Genomic DNA, 20914 nt, shown 5'->3' with positions numbered 1-20914 from the left:
AGGGTTCTTTGATGCAACATCTATGCCACTAATAAGAAAGTAGCTGGTTCCAAACTCCTTTATCAGAATTATAGTTTGATCCTATCTTCCATCTGCCACAAGATTAACATGTATGCTTTAAAATATTAACTTATTTGAGCACAATTATTTTGTTATAATTGCAGCTGTAGAGCTTTTGTGACAAGTATGAACATCAAAATATATTTCATTGAGGAACACTTTTATTGATTTCTTGATTTCCTTTAAATATCAGCACCAGTGCAATTTAGGTGAGGTTAATACACATACATGAACTAATCTCGTTGACAGAACTAGAATTGAGTATTTAGGAGTATTTAGAGAGAGAAATCATGTACTCCTGTAAATGTAAGACTTAGGATAATTAAAATGAGTTCCTCTCAACTTATTCTCCCAGCAAACATGGGAAAAGGACAAATTGAATCACAGACCCATGAACTGTCACAGCTGAAAAAGACATCTTAAGATGACCACATCCAACCATCAACTCAGAAAAAAACACACTCCTGTGCACTAGAGCATGTCCTGAAGTGCCATATCTACCATGTTTTTTAATACCTCCAGGGATGGTGACTGCAGCACCTCCCTGGGCAGTCCATTCCAAAGCCTAACTACTCTTCCAGTAAAGAAATTCTTCCTAATATCTAGCTTAGGCCTCCTCTGCAGCAACTTCAGTCCTGTTTGTTCTCTAGAGCCTTCACCAGCTTGGGTGATGTTCTCTGGATATGCTCAGGCAACCTGATTTCCTTCCTGTAGTGAGGGGCCTAGAACTGAACACAGTATTTTATGTGAGGCCTCACCAGTATGGAATACTGGGGGACAATCACTTCCATTCACCTGTTGGCCACACTCTGATGCAGGTCAGGATGCTCTTGGCCTTCTTGGCAACCTGGGCACACTGATGGCCCAATGTCAACCAGCAGCCTCAGGTCTTTTTCTGCCAGGCAGCTTTCCAGCCACTCTTCCCCAGGCCTGTAGCATTGCCTGGGGTTACGTGCTGTGGCAAGGGGACTACAGCTTTTCCATTGCCACAGAAAATCTTTCCTGAACAAACTCTTCTGTTTAACTACTGTTAATCAGACCCATGAGATTGGGTCCTAAGTTCTTTCTATTGCCACTGTCACCAGCAATAACCTCTCCCTCCCCCACCTGCAAAAGCTTTACAGAATTGCATTTCAGAAGCATGAAATCCATTTATAAAAGGGAATAAGTCTGATTATTAAAGTGCTACTGCTTAAAGGATCACAACGTCTCATTCCATTCTTGACTCTATATCAGCACATACTAGGATTTCACTTGCCAACCTTTTTACAGATTCCAATATCAGCACTTTTAATATGCTTAGTGAAGGTGTGAAAATACCCTTATTTCAGTAACATAACTATGAGATAACATTAAGCATGTGTCAATAGAAATAAATGGGATTTAATTTACATTCAAAAGACTATTATGAGAGTTTACTGTTAAGGTTGCAAGGGTAAACAGGTAAGCATTAGCAAATGGAACAATAAGGAAAATAATGAAAATATTAATTCAGATAAAATACACATAAGTGCACCAATATCTTTAATTCCCTGACATATACAGTTTTGTAGCATGGGAGAGATTTGCAGCATGAATGTGTCTATAGGACCTCTACTTCATGTATTGAAAAGAATGGGAATATTTTTGTGAATTAGGAAAATCAGAAAAAAAGGAGTCTAGGACATGGGTGCCTCAGAGAACAAAATAACCTACAAAGTTGCAAAGCAATGCTATGCATGTAATTCATGCTTTTAAAGAGGCTATGTAATTTTGTCTTTTTTTCTGTGCCACAAAGAGTATAAGTATTGAATTGCTGCTCACAGTGAGAGTGCTACCCTTATTACGTACTTAATTATGCAGGGTTCAGCCTAAACCAAGGCCACCAGAGAAGCTTCAATTCAAGAATTTTCTAAAATTTTGAGTGCTTAACTTTGCAATACATTTTCAATAACAATTTATTTCTGCTTCCACAAGAAACTTTATGTGTAAAAAAATATGTTGACATTTGTGGAAAAGTCTTTACTGGAACAAATAAATAGTAGACAGTGATGGAAGTTACTCATGAAAAGCAATGATAGAAGAATAACTCAGTATAAATGGTAGAAGCTTAAGGAAACCTACATCATCAAGAAAGAAACTCAGCTGTCTTGGCAGTCATGGTTTTATGGCTGACTGTACAAGACAGACAGTGAACCAGAAATTAACTTCACAAGTAGCTCAATTAATTGAACTACAGAAGGTAATGAAAAAAAGTAAAATGCAATTAAATAGGGACTAGAAATTAAATAGTACTCCACGAGCAGCTACTAATTTCCTCACAGACACATTTTATAATATCATTGTCAAAACTACAACTCAAGGAACAGCATAATCTCTATTTAAAGAGTTATCATGTTCCAGTAAAACTGGTAGAAATTGGAGGTTTTCAGTGTCTTTGATCTGAACATGTAGAAGAGAAACCAAGTGCACATCTATGTAAGAAGTTTGGCTGAAACAGAATCATTTCACACCATTTTAACTGGTGTAATGGCATATAAAAGAAGAATTAGTTCTCTATGTAAATGCAAGCATTCATTCTTTAACTCTTAATATGCAACTTAAAAGTCTAGAAAGCTGGGGTTTTTTGTTTTTTCAAGTGCTTTTGTTAAAATGTTAAGCAAAATCCTCTAAGACTGTAGCTGCAGTAATATGAAATGAGTAAATGTGGTTATTGCAGAATGATTTTTATTGCAGCATCCATACAGTGTGCAGACATCATGTTTCAGCTCCAACGAAACCAGCATTGTACTAGCTAAGGAAAATAGACAACATAGAACAAAAACTTTGCTGCAGTCCTCTCGTTTGCACTCTACTTTTAAGTCACTTTGATTTCACATCTTTTAGTGTTTTATCAGTTTTAAAAAAAGATATCATTATTTTAAAAAAAGCATATATATCAAAGGGGAAAATAACCGTATAATTCTTAAATATGCATTGATTTCTGAAGTGTAGATAACTGTATACATGTGCTCCTGTGAATGGAGATCTGATGGTGGGATTTACAAGTAATTTAGAGGAAATTTCTTAGAAGTAGGAAAATGATACTCCAAGTATTAAATAGAGATGGGAAAACAAGAAATTCATTGTAGAAGTCAACTACAGAGATCCTCACTATATAAGGAAAACTGTTTTCTGTAAAATGAAATTATTGAGTGCTGTAGGTTTAGAGGAGCTCTAAATACAAGTTTACTACCTCTGCCCAGTCAGAAGCAATTGCAGTAAATACTTAGCATAATCAACAAGCCACTATTACAACTTCAGGGAAGTGTTAATCATAATGCTTACAGATATTTCATTAGCATTATAAAGCCACAAATGAGATCAAGTTCTGGTTTATATGGTAGTGGCCTTACTAGTTTGGTCTCCCACTCCACGGGTAGCTGAAGCATACATGGGAGGCTGTTTGCTGATAATTTTCATGTTCTACAGGATAGAAAATTACACTCTAGTCTTAATGAAGGTCTGTGTAGTCTTTAGGAAACTGAGTGTAAAATATCCCCTACAAACTGATTGCTATGATGTGGTAAAGGATTCTGTTGTAGATTTTCCTAAAAAAGAATTGGTGGGAGGCATTAGCCTTCTTAACTATGTATCCTCTGCTCCAAAACAGAATAGAGTCAGCCATTCTTCATGAATTTTGGCAGAGAAGTTGAGTGGGAAATTTCTGGTTTACCACCTACTGTTTCCTTCACCATGAACAAAAAATAAAGCAATGGTGTCTCTTTGTGACTTGACTCTTACCTTTTCTAAAAAAAAAAAAAATGTTAATTGCTTTTAATTGACAGAATTTCTGAAAGGGAAATTGAAAATAATGGTGTTTAAAAACATGTCATATAATGCCATTAATTAGGCAACAACAATTACATTTGCTTTCAATGTGGATTATTCTTGAATAGGTAAAACAATCTTCATGTCAAAGCCAATATTCCTATCACAATATGCAAAAATTTTCTGGCTGGGAACATTAAATTTTTCCTGGCTATGCAGTCACAGAATGGAACAAATGCTATTTGCCAAGTTCTTTCATTGATTTTAAACAGAGCACATCAAGGACAAGTGTACAACAAGGGAAGCATAACCCATTACGCAGTAATGGATATTGCTAAAGGTTGCTTCATTACCTTTATTGGATGAGTGCCTGGTTTTTCCTTATATAAATGACACCCTTTAGACAAAACCTCTTCCACATTCGGCTGCTTAGCCTTCACTGCTGCTTCAGTTTCCTGAAAAATAAAAACACATGCCATGTAGATTAACAGTATCATAAGCAATATCACTGAAAAGTTTTCAAGCTCCATGGAAATTGTAAAACACCAGTAGATCAGTTTCTGCTCAGGACTGGTTGTTGCTAAAACTTATGGATTGTAGCAGCTAAGGATAAAGAGGGTCACCAGAGAAAACTAAATCAAAGAGGGATAGAAAAGAGTGATGCTAACAAAATCATGAGCAATAGATCCCTTCATCCTGAAGTTTTCAATAAAACAACTATAAAGCTAACACTGATTCCTACTCAGAAAGACAGGCATCATAAATCCCACCTAAGCAGCTCTGCCTTTTTGTCTGTTTAACATTGCTAACAGATTAAAAATTCACTGGTTAAAAACTAGTTCATACAGTACCTGACATAAAAATCATATCATGAGATGAAAAGATACTGAATTTAGGAAAATTAAAAACATTACTAGAAAACTAGTGGTAATGATAACAAAATAGTACTTTCCTAGTCATTCATACTAATTAATTATAAACAAAAGCACAGGAGTAATGACAGCTACTGAAGGTAATGGGAAGCATATGCTATTAGCAAGGGCAACCTACTGAATTAGCAGCATCATGTTCCCTAGAAATTTTTAATCTAGAAAGGTGTAATCCATGAGCTAACATAAGGTAACTCTAAGAAACCCTTCCCAACATACTCATTTCATAGGGCAATGACCAAATAAATAAGGGATAAAGCAGTACACATAGATACTCAAAAGCAAACAAGCAAACAAACAAAAACACAAAACCAACCAACCAAACAAAAATACAAACAAACTTCCTCCTCCAACATTTCTGAACAGTCTAAAAGAAAAGATAAACTACCTCTAGAGCTCTAAGATTCATATTGTTGTCATTTTTAAGTAGTATAAGAAAAAAATGAAAACAATAAAATCAAACCAAAAAAAATACCCCAAACTTACTCACCATTTTAACTTCTTGTTTTCCTCTGTTCACTCTTCCCCCACCTATAATATAGGTGAGGGAATTACCTTGTCCTAACCAATACTGCAGACTATCCACTGACTCTCCAACTTTATTTTCTGTCCACAACCTCAGTTATCGTTAGTGTGACAGCAGAAAAGATTGTGTGCCAGGCTTGTCACTATCTGATCTGACATATCATTTCGGTGGTGGAAATCTGCTATTCTTTGCTCTGCAATAAACTGGCTGAAATCTATGTAATTTCAAGTCTCAGAAAGGGGACATTTTGCTCCTCTATTTCAGCTCAACATAGAAAATATGTCCACAGTGCTGCCTGAAATTTTACTTACAAAACTTTATGGACAAACAGTAAAAATAAAAAGTGTTGATAAATTCATTATTGTCTCCCATCTGTCTTTTCAAACATTGTTTATCAATAGCAAATGAAGTGAATTGAAACTTGTTGGATATCTTGGAATGATATTTGAAAAATTTGCATTAAATTGCTTTTGTTATGGATTTCAACATTAATGAGATATAATTGTAGGCGTTCATAGAGAATGAGTGCTGAAAAGCAATGCAAAGCAAAAGTTGGGGAGAGGAAGGCCAATTATTAATCTTTTCAAGAAGCACTCATTAAAGTCCAACTTTCTTTTTGCTTCAGTACTAGGTTAGCTTTTTACTACCCTACTCACTTTTTTCAAGAAAAAAAATAATTGTCCAGGAATGTTAATGAAGAAGGTGATTTTCTGCCTATCTTGAAGAAAAATAGGCATTTTAATATTTGTTTTGATGTTTTGTTGTTTGGGGGGGGGTCTGGCTTGTTGTTAAAAACTAAGCCATCTGTAGTATTTTGCTAATCTTTTGTGTTGTGTTATTCTACGTGTCCCACTTATGTTATTTTGTAACAGCACCACCAGGTATCATAAAAAATCCTGTAGCAGGAAAAACACATTGCAACCCCCTGTAGCATCCAAGAATATCAAGATCACTATGGGTGCACTACACTGCTGGTTTACCCTGCAGCATGCATATGTCTTTCAAGTGAATCTCTCAGTCTATCCCACTCATTGGGCTCTGATTTCCACTACGGACTGGTCTGGGAGGACACAAACTGGTTTCTCAGAATGGAAAGTGCACTGTATGAGAGCACCTAACAGTCCCACACCCTGAGGACATCACCAGCCCTGTTGACTATTCCCCATAGCTCTCCTCACCCTGTCCGTGACCCTGCTGAGCTGGGCTCACCAGCAGGCCCACATCCCATCCCCAGGAAGGTGCTCAATGTCCAGGCTTGGGGATTCCCCTGGGAATTCCAGCTGCTCTGCTGCTGGGCAGGCAATGGGATGAGCCCAGGCTACCAACCTCTGCTCTGAAGGGCCCTCAAGGGAACCCCCCAATGGCCTTGGTCCACAGGGAGTACCCTGGCCCTGAGGGTCCTCAGCAGCTGCAAAAAGGATGGTGCAAACCTGAACGCTTACTCGTCCCTCTCAGGTTTTCTTCACCTTTTCCTTCCCCTGAACATTTTCTAGACATGAGGAAATGCAGAGGCTCTTCCAGAAGTTTTTCTAGAGTGTTGCCATGTATTTGATCTGACTGGGTTTGCAGTCACAATAACATTAACAGTAACAGTCAAGTTCCACCACCAGGAACCGAAAATTCAAACCCAGAAAAACTTGGCTAGGGAAGGGACCCCAGACTAATCACAGTACTATTGTTAAGAAGAGTTCCTACTTCTGTAGCTGTAACAAATTTTGGCTGCTCAATATTTTTTTGTACTCTACTTTCCATATTGAAATTTGAATCACGACTTATCACTTGCACACATATAAGTAAGCTATTTTTCCTTTTAAAACTTTGAGCAAAAAAATTACTGACTAATGCTAGCATCCAACTTCACATTCTCAAAAAAAGAAGACAACATTTAATGAACCTTTTCATTATCCTTTTTTTATGCCAATAATAGTATGCACAACACATAAAAAACTATGATATTCCATTTCTACATATTACATGAACAGTTGAAAATACATTCTTTAGGAATTCTAAATATATTTCATTTTTATGGACAGATTACAGGTATAATTTTCTATAAGTAGGTAACAGATACATAATGTATTTAATTGTTAATTCACCAAATCCTCCTTTTTTATAATTTTCTAGAGTTACATTAACTAATCTTTTGTAGCCTGATCCTTAAAAATCAATGTTTTTGACCTAAACCGAAATGCATTATGCAAGAGTAGCCAATTTAGTATGATGATTCATTTGAGATTTATGAGGAAACAAGAACACAGATAATAGTCCAGGGAAAAAGAGGTTTTCTCAATATCTTGTCATTCATTTGGACACTATTGAAATTATTAAATATCACATTTGTTAGAGCATCAACTTCTTCTTGATTATCACACATTAATTCTAACATCATCTAAAACCATTACAAAAAAATTAAAAAAACCTGCACAACTGACATTAAAATGATGCAGAAATTTGGGGGAGCCCTTTGCCTTGTTCTCTGCTTGATGGGATAGCCTCTTGTCAAATTCTGCCCAGTGAGAAAGCTTCCAGCCATTTCAAATCCATTTTCTAGGTGACACCCTATTAATATGGGTCGAGAGGCAAGAGAGTAGCTCCAGGATACTGCTCCATCATTCAGTTCCCAAGGTGAACAATAAGTAACAAACATAACATGGCCTCCAATGGTTCTCTCTCAAATAAGGGACTGCAATGATTGCCTAACCTGTGCAGGATGCAAGAGAATACCACACTCCCAGCAGGGTCTGATGTCAGCTCTTGATTGCACAGGCCAGGCTGCTACCAAGATTAATAGCAGTTGTCCATGCTTGTGCCTATTGGGTTTTAGAGAACACCCTAGATTTTTAAGAGTGTCAGTTCAAGATCCTCACTCCTTTGCCACGCTTGCTTTGCTTGCTGTGGGAGGATGCAGTACTATCTGTGGGAGACAGCACTGACTCTACTGGAATTGCACAATTTATGAACTGCTGGTGAAATAGATTGCAATGCTGCTCCTGGGCTGGGTGATGAATATGCTAATTGAAGTTTTCATACATATGGCAAATTAAAATACATCATCATCAGGGACTGTTGTTTCTCAAACATGTACAAACAACAGGAATGAGAGACCACCGTTTTTCCATGACGTACTATCACCAGTTTTCAGTAGTGTTAAAATGCATCTGAACTGATGAAAGGCTACTGCTGAATAAGTCACATTAGCTTTTGCATTTCCAACATCATGTCAGTTCAACCTGCTGAGCAAATTTGCAGGCTGAAAAAGTGGCATGGACTTGTCTACAGCCCCATCTGGACTATGAAAGCCTGTTTATATAACTCAGAACTTAGAAAATTCATACTCCCTAGTGGAAACCAATATACTGAGTAAACCTCTGGTGTGTATGCCAGTGAAAGAGAAAGTTTGATGGCTTGGCATATGTTATTTCAGGAGTTGGTAACTATCCTAGCAGATACAGACAGGCTGTTTGACATATGCTGCACATATACCAGGAGGCCCAGACAGATATCTATAGAAGTATCTGCAACATTTCAGACTGTGTATTGGTCTATATTAAGAATCACAAGCACTGATTCACCTCTGGTAACTCTGGTAAAACTTTTGGGATCAATTTCCCAGGGAGATTATGTCCATAGGACATTTTCTTCAGGGACAGTAGGAGATGTTCAGTATGATTAAACCTGTGTCTTCAAGGTAAAGTGCAACGCAAAAATGGAAACCTAATCACAACCTTCAAATGAAAGAAAAATATAAATTTGAAACTAACATAATGAATTGTTTTCAAAGTCATGACCTCTTTTTTATCAAGACAGTACATTAAATGAAGATTAAAGAAGAGAACTTATTCACAGGAAAAGAGAAGCAGCAAGCAATAATCCTCCACTTAACTGGTTCAGACAAGGCAGTGATATTAAACAAGCAATTATACTAAATCTAAAAAAGTCTGGAGCATTTTAATTTCAAAATTACTTTTTCAAAAATAATTAGATATAAATCCTTATATATATTTTACCTAATTACAGAAAATTACATTTTTTAATGTTTTTCTTGTCTTTTAGATGAGGGAGAGTATAACTTGTAACCAGAATTCTTTGAAGTTCCATTTTGTCATTTATACACAGAAAAAGCTCCAGCAATCTGAAATATTCACACCTATCTTTCAGGTTCCTATTCACAGACATTTTAGGGGAAAAGCTATAAACAAATGGTGAGGCTCTGACTGTCTCATTTTTTAATCACAAGTAAAGTGGAATGGGTAGAAAATGTGAATATATTCCCATCTTCAAGAATTCTCATTCTAAATAAGTGACCTCATTTTTTCTTTTGATTCAGCTTTGTACATTCGCATTCATAGAGCAGACTAACAAGCTCAACTACCACAAAGAAGAATGGTTGAAGAAGACTTAATTAAAATACATCAAAGTTGAGCTAAACCACAGTGAGCATCAGATTTTGATGGTAGGTCAGACAGTAGAGTCAACAGCATTCTTAGATATTTGTATAATATTATTAGAATACATTTAAGATACACTATTAGCAGTTCTGTGGGCATACTGAGGTGGAACCTAATCTACCAGGGAAACACACAGTTGCCAGTATTTAAATTTCCTGAATAAAGACTTCTATTAATCTTGATAAAATTCAAGGAAGGAGGGGGAGGCTTTTACTGCTGCTCTTTATTTTCAGTGTCTCTTTATAGACAGAAAAGTCTATGCAAACATCTAAGAATTTAACTTCACCTTCCTGTCTGAGGCTTTTACTCAAAACCAAAACAAAATAAAACCAAAGTAATTAAATTTAAATACCATCCCATTAGTGGCAAAGGTAGAAGTTCAGTGTAAAATTGCTTTAGGACTCAGAATATTATATAAATAGCAGAAAAGAAATGTTATATATCTGCCTCTAAAAATGCTATTTTAAGGAGTAAATAACCATTCTTTGCTCCATAACTTCAAATATATATCTTCTTTTCAATGCACAACTCAAAGTATGATCCCAAGAAGCTATCTTCACAGAGTAATGAGCATTGTGAGATACATTAAGGGTTTTTTTTTTTTTAAATTATGGTATGCAAAGACAGCCATGCTATTTTAATGAGACTGGAAAATTTATACAATTGTAGATCTTGACTTATGTGAAAAATTTTTGAGATACTTCAGAGGACGAACATTATTTCAGGAAGAAGGGCCTCTAGGCCTAAAGGACCTCTTCCTTCTAAAGGTGCAACAATTCAATTTTTAGAGTTCATAACTATTTTCTAAACCTCTAAGTGAAGCCTTTGTACAGTTTGCAAAATATGCAGACACTGTATCTAAAAAGATCTGATGTTCTTTTTCATCCCTGTGCTCTCTGCAGTATCTCTTATTCCTGGTATTGGAAAAGGGATGTAAAGAAAAGAAAAAGGAAATCCTCTGCAATGAGTGGAACTAAGTAGGTCCCAAATTTAAACTATGCAAACAAAGTGCCTGAAATAACAATCTCCACCATTTTGCAGAGTGAAAGAATGTTTTTCTCCAAACCACTTTTTCTTTTTGGCTATCAGAGATTTGTGAGCTTTCTCTGTCTATTTAAAGGAAATAAAACATAGTAATTTTTTCCCCACATAGAGAAATCAGTATCTATCCATTGAACCTGTCTGTTCTGAAAAGGAAATTTCCTGGAGGTACTGAAGATTGATGAAATCATTACCTGTAAAGAAATGCCTGCAGATACAGCACATGAAGAGAATTTGGCTATGGCGGTCATATACCAATAAAGCACATTTAATCATCCAGTTGGATGGTAAAAAGGTCCAGTAAAGTTAATTCTTTGAGATTGGATATGATTCATAATGTTCTATTTTGAGACTGGAAAGAACACAGAATGTTTCTTTTCCATCTAGCCTTGTAGATCCTGTTTTACTTCCAGTACATAATACAAAAGAGGTAACAACAAACCCAGGAGAACTGACACAGAAGAAGGAAATTTGGCACAAAGACATAGTGAGAAATTCTTGCAAGAAAACATGAAAAATCCTGATAATAATCCAAGCTCTCTCCTAGTTATGTGGTCCTATAGATGCTGAAGGATAGCAGCTTAAGAGGAAGAAAAGTTACTTAGATTGACACAGTATCAGATATGGACTACCACCATAAGCATCTTGATGGGCAAGTGAAATTTTGTGATAATTATAATGGTATTAAACCACAAAAATTTTATATTTCTTCTTGTAAACAGGAAAGAAAGAAATTGTAATTTCTTCTGTCTCATTGCACAAGTAATGACAGCTCTATTCCATAAACCAAATGAAAAATCATTTAACTTTGGGTGAAGGCTTTTATTTATGTCACCATTTAATTCTTGGATCTGTATACTTTTTTCTCTTAGGTCAGGGCTTATATGCAATTTTTCCCCCTTTTTTCAAGTTTAGTAAATAAAGAATTCTTTTCAAAGCAGTTTCTAGCTACAAAAGGAAATGAGAAAAATAATTTAAAAATCTATTGCTGTTCTAACGTTGGTTTGTTGATGTGTAATGTTTTCAGATTTGCCTGTCTTCTGGTATTAGTTATTAATATGTCATTTAGAAAGAATTCTCATGTGGATATATTTCTGCAGTTTGTCTTCCATTAATTGCAGGGCCATATATTACTGGAAGACATGCTAAAGACTGCCCCAGTATGTTGCTTCAGCAGCAGAAGCAGGAATAGATTTCAGTAAACAGAATTAACCTTGTTATAGTCAGGAAAATACACAGTTTGCATATTTCCAGCTGCCAGGTTTGCAGCTGCAAATGGCTAAGTTATATCCACACTCTGGATTTATTTTTATATTCCATGAGAATGTTATCAGAAGTCTACCTTTTTAAAATGTCACCCATTCACCTCACTCTGAATGAAGAAAAAGTCTAATTACAAAGTAAGGAATGGAAAGCAAATGCTACTTAGCAGTGCCTGGTGTTAAACAATAGCTGCAGCACAGATTCACATGGATGTACTGGGTATTGCTGGGGTGAAGTTAATTATCTTCACAGCAGCCTGTATGGTGGTATGGTTGGCATTTATGATGAAAACAGTGTTGGTAACACAGAGATGTTTTAGCAATTGCTGAGCAGTGCTCACACAGGGTCAACTCCTCTGTTTCTTAGGCAGCCCCACTAGCAAGTAGGCTGGGGGTGTATAAGAAGTTGGGAGAGAATGCATCTGGGATAGCTTATCCCAAATGACCAGAGGAATATTCCATACTATATGATGGCATGCTCAGCAATAAAAGCTGTGTGGAAGACAAAGGGAGTAGGGACATTCAGAGTAGTGGTGGCATTTGTCTTCTCAAGTAACTTCCCAAGCTCTGCTGTCCTGGGGATGGCTGAACACCTGCCTGCCCATGGGGAGTGTTCCATGAATTCTTTGCTTTCCTTTACCTCTGAGGGAAAGTTTGGCCTCAGTTAATGATTTTTCTCACTTTTGCCCTTTTCCTCCCACAGAGGAAAAGTAAGCGAATGACTGGGTGGGGTTGATGTGCCCACTGAGGTTAGCACACAAAAATGGTTCAGAATGAACTCAACACAAAAATAATCATCTTTCACTGCAGAATTTGTCATATTTATCAGTCTAACTCACACAAGAGTATCTCTCAGGAGTTAATCTTTACAGCAGTTCTGTTGTATGCACAAGGCAGACAAGAGAACTGAGTGCTTTCCACATTATCTCTAGTGTAAAAAGGAGCTAAGATTCTTTAAAGTGAAAGTTTTTATTTTTACTTAAAAAAAAACAATAAAACACGCTCAAATATAAATTAAACTTACTAAAATATCCATTAGTTACAAAAAACTTTCATAGGACTACCAATGTGCAAAAAACTGGTACATAGCAATCAAGTCAAAGCAAATTAAGCCAAAACTAATAGGATCTTGTGCAGATATAAGCAGTCATTTGTAGGGTGCCTCTTCAGGTTCCAGCACTTTAAATTGTATGTGCTCAGTAGAGCAAAATATATAATCTTACAGAAAAGGAGTTATTGATTAGTAAATAACATGCTATTATCAAAAAGAACAATGTCCAAAAGGTTCCAGGAACTGTGTGTTAAAGAGAAAAAAGGCTTTAAATAAAGAAAAGAGCATATAAAAATGAACACAGTTGGTGAGAATGTTAGAAAAATGTATTTTCTGAATATGAAATATCCTACCTATGAAAACATAGCTACACTGAAGAAAGCTGTAGTTTTGGTATTGACTTCAATAAAGCTTTGGCAAACTGTTCTGTAATTTCTGTAAGTTTTCTCCTATTTACTTCATCATTTGTATTAATCACATTTTTTTTGCTGGGACTCTGAACTCTATCTGAGCTGTTATTAATAGCACAAGAAAGGAGGAAGCCAGAAGACAAAGCTGGGGTACTACACCTCAGTAACTTCCAAGCAACTCACTTGCACTCCTACACTTTCAAAGCCAAAATTACATCTTGATTTACTAGTCATTCATTATTTTCTAAAAATACTACAACACATGAAATACTTGATCACCTCTGAAAATATTTCCTCTCCTGAAACACAGAAATATCCTAAGGCTCTAAAGTCTGTTAGACATTAAACAATTTACAACATATATTCATTAGAAAGTTTTGCCACCTTTTCACAATCCCTTGCAGCTAATATAGTTTAATTTTCTTGCACTTGGAAAAGATTTTTTTTAACATATCTGAATGCAGATTCTTTAAAATCTAAATACTTGAAGCTCACAAGGAAAACATTCACTGTGCAAGCTGTTCTTCATAGCCCATAAAATAATATATGGGAAAAGGCAATAATTGATTTATGCACAGACTCTCAGTCTAGTTCTGTGAGTTGATTAAATTGACATCTACTTTAGATCTTCGTAATGCATCAAAAATAGGAGTAACTTAAATATTCCAACAATATTCTGTCATCAAAAGTTTTCACAGTTCAACTTTTGGCCAAATTGAACACAGTAAGATACATCTCTGGGGTACATATTCTTCATGCATTCATGTGGATGAAGTATACTGCATCTCATTGCATATGAAAATTGCCATTTAAGAGTATTAGCAAAATGAAAAGGTAAAAGTATCAATAAAGAGTTAAAATCTGGATTATAGCGCACAGTTTGTCAAACAGAAACTGACAAAAAAAAAAGGCTGATGGAAGGAAAAAGACAGCAAATTCCAGCCAGCACTTCCCTTCTCTTGCCTGGGTGAATTTTATTTTATTTGTCTACAACTAGGTTTGCTATGCCTCAGGCATGGTCTTCTCATGTTCTAACTGCAGGTTGCTGAATATATAATGAAGTGATTGACAAGAGCTGACAGCTTTCCTATTGTCATTCAACACTTATCAAGGACAAAACCCAAATAAAAACTATTTTTAAGACTAGTTACTTAATTTTTTAATGATGGCCTATTTTTATCTGTAAATATGAACACAATATGCTATTTTAACTATATAGCAAGTGACCACCATGAGCAGTAAACAGGCATAAATATTCATCCAGAAAGAGTTTGAAGCTTCTCTGGCAGTATAGGCAAAAACGAAGGTTGTGATAAGCTTGGAAAAGAGGACTAAAGTAGAGAGTAGTAGTAAAGTAGAGAGAATGCAGAATGGGTAAGTTATGACACAGAAGGTATGGAGGAAATAAAGGCAAAAAAATAGGGAAAGTGAGTAAGCAAGGAGAAAGGACCAGTGAGATTTCAAGAAGATTTGGAGGCAATGTAGTTGGAAAACATGAAGAAGTTTTTAGTACAGTTTGGAGAAGAAGATTTGGATTCCAGTCACCTAGAAGTGGGAACAAAAATTTCTGCAATTTGACAACTCATTCCCACTCCAGAATGTCATTTCTCTCTCCATTCCTTCAGATGCAGGGACTTGCATTTCTGTTCATCCCCTCCTCATTCACATCATCTTCAGTCTCCTACGTCAGTCAGATTCCCCTCCAAAGGGATTTCTTCCAGGGGAATGACAGTAGTGAAAAAAAGATCAGGAGGAACTCCTGAGAAGTGCAGCTTTAATCTCCTTCTAAGGCTGGAGAAGGTGCTCCTACTCCTACAGATTTTAGGCCTTAGGTTGTGGAGGAGTAGGCACTTCTACCTCCTTCCTTTCCCCCACGCCCTGTCCTCATGTCCTTTCTTCCATCCCAGCCCTCCTGGGATGAGATATGGAGCACCACAAGCAGACATTTATAGGACAAGTAGGACAGGGTTGGAATAGAGCATATCCAGTTCCTCCTGTAACAGAGGTGAGCTGAAATCAAGCTCAGCATCCCAGGCCATTTGATCCCAAAGAGTAAATCATTGTAATTGCAAAGAATTTGTGGAAATAAGGTATTAAATGCAAATAAACACCACACGCATTTATTCAGTTACAATAGGCATATTATTAAAATAAAATTCAGATAATACAAAAGAAAAAAAATCTAAGGACTGCTAGGGTAATGTATCCATTTAGCACACTGCAGCATCTTCAACCAGAAAAAGACAGAGGTATAAAAAATCAAGGTTGGGAAAATATCTGCATTTTTCATTTACTATTAAGTATTCTTCTATGTGCCTTTTACACCTGCTGGCATTGTGAAAAACAAAAAAAACCAACAACAATACAAACCAAAATAGCACTTTGACCCAAATTAGTTGACAGGTTAATTGACTAATTTGAAAAATATTAATTCTACAATCAAAAACTAAGTGCAGGTCTTGGGAATATAATAGAAAACTCAGAAGGGGAAAAAAAAACCAAAACTCTTAAAACGTGTTATTAGTGAAATCTTAGCCATGAAAGTACAATCACAAGCCCTGTATGCCACAGTGCAGGAGACGTCTGCCTCTTGAAAAATTCAAGGGGTCAAATTCAAGGTCTTGCATATAGCCAGTGAACATGCAACTATTCAAAGCAGGCCAAAGGCATTTGTCCTGAAAATCTCCACCATCTTTAGCTCCTCACCTCTGGTAAGGAGACTTGGTTTTCATATGATTATCCAGAAAAGATATTACATCTCATAATAATACCTATATGCCCTGAATGGAAAATCAGTCAAATTTGAAAAGACAGTGATTGAAAATGAAGTATCAGCCTACTGCCCAGTTGGTTTCTAGTTATACTGATGCTAGCTGTAGCTCTTTAATTCCCTGCATGAACAGAGCTTTTTTGAAATTATCTATTTTTACTGTTTGGACAAACATTTAAAGAAAAGTTTTAAATACTTAGGAGGTTTTGAGTTTGTTTTCCAAAATGTTATTAGTTTTAGAATTTCCTTTTTGAAATGTACTTGAATTCATCTCACATGATGGAACTCAGGAGAAATAATTTCAACATAAAGTTCACTTGGGAGGACACAGACTGGGAATTACTAAAAATATACAGTATTCAAGCAGTTTTCAAGCATAGGAGACTGAGAAAAGGAAGCTGGGATTCAAAATGTTTTCCTATTTATTTTTGTGCAGTGCTTTCAGCATCCTCATCAAAGTGCTTTTTGTTACACTGAATTTGCTGTACAGGAATCAGAGAATTATTAAATTATTTCCATTATTCATTTATTTACAAGTTTCTTAAAAATGCTAAATTTGTATTTTCAGGTTACTAAATGGTAAATATATTTTCATTTAATTCATTTAAGCTCCATGAATAACCTTTCCAACCCATTTTTTTTCCTTTATGCAATATGCTTGCTCATCTATCAGGTTTTTTAACTATTGCTCAAAGCTGTACGTATTGTGCGACGATCTGGCACACCACAACTAGAAATTTCACTCTGTGGTAATATATATCAAAATCCCACTCCAGTAAAGTAACCAGAGATACCTTAATGGTAGTTAAACAAGAAGAGCCCAGTGATCCCAACTACTACACTTCTGCTTTTGACAGTAGATTCAAAATATTCCTACTCATGCTGGTCAGATACTGTGTCATCACATTTTTTCCTATTTCAACTACTACCAATTTAGGAAAGAGATGGCTCATGAAGAATTTATGCATAAGAAAAAGAAACAAGGATTAAAAGATAAAAATTCTTGTGATAAACTCTACAGGCATTAGATGAATTTTACAAACCCATATAAATTTTTTGCTTTTTATTTCTTCTTTTCTACATCTGTCTTTCTGACATAGCTTGGTACTGTTAAGACTTTGTTAAAATTGATACAATTTTGTAGATTATAATCTACAATCTATAATCTAATGAGGTAGTGGTATTTTCAATTATGACCAAGGCTAATAAATTAATATTTTAAAAACATTCCAGTAAACTGATATTTATTATATGTGGTGCTAGTTACTCATTTACTTGCAGTCTGCTATAAATACGGGTAGCTCATCCTACATGAAGCATAACTGGTGTAGGCCTAATGTGGTATTACTTTGTTTTTCTAAAGGCAACTAGAAAATGCATAACTAAAATGGTCTCTGATTCTATGCCATAGATAGCAAGGTTTCTCAGTAACTGATTATGGCTTTTTTACTGCTTTTAATTATTTTAAAATGGCATAATTAATGTGCTGGGTTGGGAACTGGCTGGAGGGCCAGGCCCAGAAAGTGGTGCTGACAGTGCTGCATACAGTTGGTGGTCGGTCACCAGTCCCCCAGGGATCAGTGTTGGGCCCAGTTCTGTTTAATATCTTTATTGATTTATTGATTATTTAGATGAGTGGACTGAGTCCACAATTAGCAAATTCATTAAGCTGGGGGGAGTGTGGATCAGCTGGAAGGCAGGAGGGCTCTGCAGAGGGACCTGGACAGACTAGAGAGTTGGGCTGATTCCAACGGGATGAGGTTCAACACGGCCAAGTGCCGGGTCCTGCACTTTGGCCACAACAACCCCATGGGGAGTTCCAGGCTGGGGACAGAGTGGCTGAGAGCAGCCAGGCAGAAAGGGACCTGGGAGTTCGGATTGACAGGAAGCTGAACATCAGTTGGATATTAGGAAGAAATTCTTTACAGAAAGTGTGATCAGGCTGCCCAGGGTGGATTCTCTGTCCCTGGAGGTTTTCAAGAAGAGACTGATGTGGCACTCAGTGCCATGGTCTGGTAACCACAGTGGCAGTGGATTAAGGGATGGACTTGATGATCTCAGAGATCCTTTCCAACCCAAATGATTCTATGATTCTGTAATAACTTCACATATCTGATTGACTAAATTGACTAAATTATTTATTGTATATATTCTATAGTATTTAGTTTTAGGTTTTTATTTTTATTTTTAGTATTTATTTCATAGCATATAGTATTATATATTGTATAGTATTTATTGTCTAAATCCTAATTGACTGAAAAGAAACCCCAAAGTACCTCAATATTCATTAAGTTTAGAATTCTGGCTCTAGTTTTTCTCATATTCTTTGTTTCCTGCACTACCAGTAGTCAAAACTTGGAATTATACGATATAAGATGTTGGTGAGATTTGAATATTTTTTAGGGCATTTTTTTATCCACTAAAAAGTTACTGTTCAATGTATTGTACAGCCCTTTTCCTCTTTCAGAACTTTAGTTTTGAACTGGGATTAACTAAATAAAACTTAGAAATATTTCTACAGATGAATACTCATTTGCAACTGTTATTAACTGAATATTGCTATTAGCAATAAAAGCTATCAAAAGTACTATGCAGTTATTTTCTTGGTTAACTGAGGAATTTTTCTCTGAAATGCATTTCTGCATAAAAAAATAAATAAAAAGAATCATGATGTTATATTAAGCTAATCTAACAGCACATGTACATATTGGATATAAGTGGTTGGTTTTTTACTATAAAAAAACCATTTAAGTCCTGCATAAAGTATTTTCTTAAAGCCTTACCACTCCACAAATGTTATTTGAACTACATCTAAAAAGTGCAATCTGACTGCAACAGATTGCAGAATGCTAATTTTATCTTAGTCACAGTTGTGGTGAGTTGTGATAGGAAAACTTCTAGTTCCATTTTGTCTCATCCAGTCATTTTGATTTTCAAATATTTAAGAAAGCCCTATTACTCTAGCTCTCTTATGCTGAAACCTGACTTCTGAATCTAATAATTCTTTAAAGCCTTCTTGGGTTCTTCCTGTAAGGAAAAGACTGGGAATATCTAATTAAAATTCTCAGTGTTTCAGGGTCCTATCATACATAGAATTGGGATAAAGCAGGATTATGAGGAAGTAAATACTTAGAAGAAAATAAAATTGAGAGGAAAAAAAAAAAGTTGGTTAGGTTTTGTGAAGTTATTTTGTGCTGCCAAACAAGTAATGAAGCATCACTTGTTACTCTCCCTTCCAGGAATCCCCTTATTCTTTTTCTTGCAGGTGAAGTAAACAAATCTCAGCATAATAAGTAAGAGGAAATAAAGGTCACTGTTTGCACAACTTCCTTTAGCCATAATTCTGGAGCTCCACAGATTGCTGATGCCCCAGGCCAAGCTATTTCAAAGTGTAAAGTATAGGTCTATATCGACATCCTCCAAATAACATAACCCTAAAAGGTGTAAGCATATTAAATTTAGATGGCTGGATCACAGTAAATACATTTAAAAGTGCTCATGTCCTTAAATATTCCATTAAAGATACAATGCAGAAGTGACTATATGTTCCATTATAGCAACATTTGCCACCTACTTAGACTCTGATTAGCTGACTTAGCCAAAATAAGCTTCTGATTAAAGATAACCACATTATTATCAGGACCACAGAAATAATTGTTTTGACCACAGCAATAATTGCTTTTTGAACTAGTACTAATTAGATACCTTATATTTGCTTTCTTGTCTGAATTAGAACAGATGTTTAGCAAACAGAGTTTAGGAGAAAACTTGATTACTGTCTATTAATGCAGTATTTCAATTCACTCTAGTTTGGCAAATAAAGCAGTGACAAAAAGATGAAGATAAACAAACTCAGCCAAGGAAAAATGCATGGGTTTTTCACTCAGCTGCTGGAGTAATTTACCACAAGATGTGGGAGACTGTCTATACCCATGTGTTAGAAACAAATCTTGCTTTGGATGGTTTGTTTCTGAGAAAGGTTTGATGCAGTTTAAGGAGGAAATAATTCAGAAAAATCATGGGGTTACTTTATAGAGCAGGTCTGACCGGGTGATTAGAACTCTATCTTCTGACCTTGTATCAAACCAACTATGCTAATTCTATGCAGATCTCTACTAGGTGACAAATAGTTCTGCTCAAAGTCAGCTGCAGGGTTGCCACATATCTTGCAACAGCTGTAACTCTCTAAAACAAGTCTTCATATAAAAATATTCCAACTATGCTTGTTCTAAAGTATTTTGTTTATATTAATACTCGTAACAAAATGAATACCAGGCAGAATGCTTGTCTGTGATGTCTAGGTTAAAGAAGAGGGTGAAGACAATCCTATAAGAAGTTTGTGCAACTCAGTAACTGCTACAGAACTAGCTCTTCTCTAAGTCCAGTACCTGATGCTGTTAGATGCCTATCCACCTACCCATAAAGTTCTAGCACAAAGAATTTATGAAGTACCATGGGAAACATATTTCAAAATACTATGAAACTGCCACAGGCTATGCTCGGAGAGCCCAAAAAGCAATGCAGAAGTGGAGCTAGTGCTGTTTGGATTGAAATCCAGACAGATCTGAAAAGGCTAAATAAAACTTCCTTATGTCAAGTGACTCACTGAAAGACAGCATCTCATATCA

General features: G+C 35.9%; 1 protein-coding gene across 4 annotated transcripts in view; it reads right to left on the bottom strand.

Annotated features, from left to right (window-relative positions):
- The window catches only part of DMD (dystrophin), a 950620-nt gene that overhangs the window by 328408 nt on the left and 601298 nt on the right, over window positions 1-20914 (bottom strand). For all 4 annotated transcript variants that reach the window (XM_030448312.1, XM_030448319.1, XM_030448327.1 and 1 more), the window contains exon 49: window positions 4203-4304. In XM_030448312.1, coding sequence (XP_030304172.1) covers window positions 4203-4304 — 102 coding nt within the window. The remainder of the gene's footprint in view (window positions 1-4202; window positions 4305-20914) is intronic.

Source organism: Calypte anna, chromosome 1 (assembly GCF_003957555.1).
Source record: "Calypte anna isolate BGI_N300 chromosome 1, bCalAnn1_v1.p, whole genome shotgun sequence".
In the NCBI taxonomy this organism is placed as follows: domain Eukaryota; kingdom Metazoa; phylum Chordata; class Aves; order Apodiformes; family Trochilidae; genus Calypte; species Calypte anna.
The sequence above is the reverse complement of the archived record's forward strand: the minus strand, read 5'-3'. Positions and strand labels throughout refer to the sequence as shown.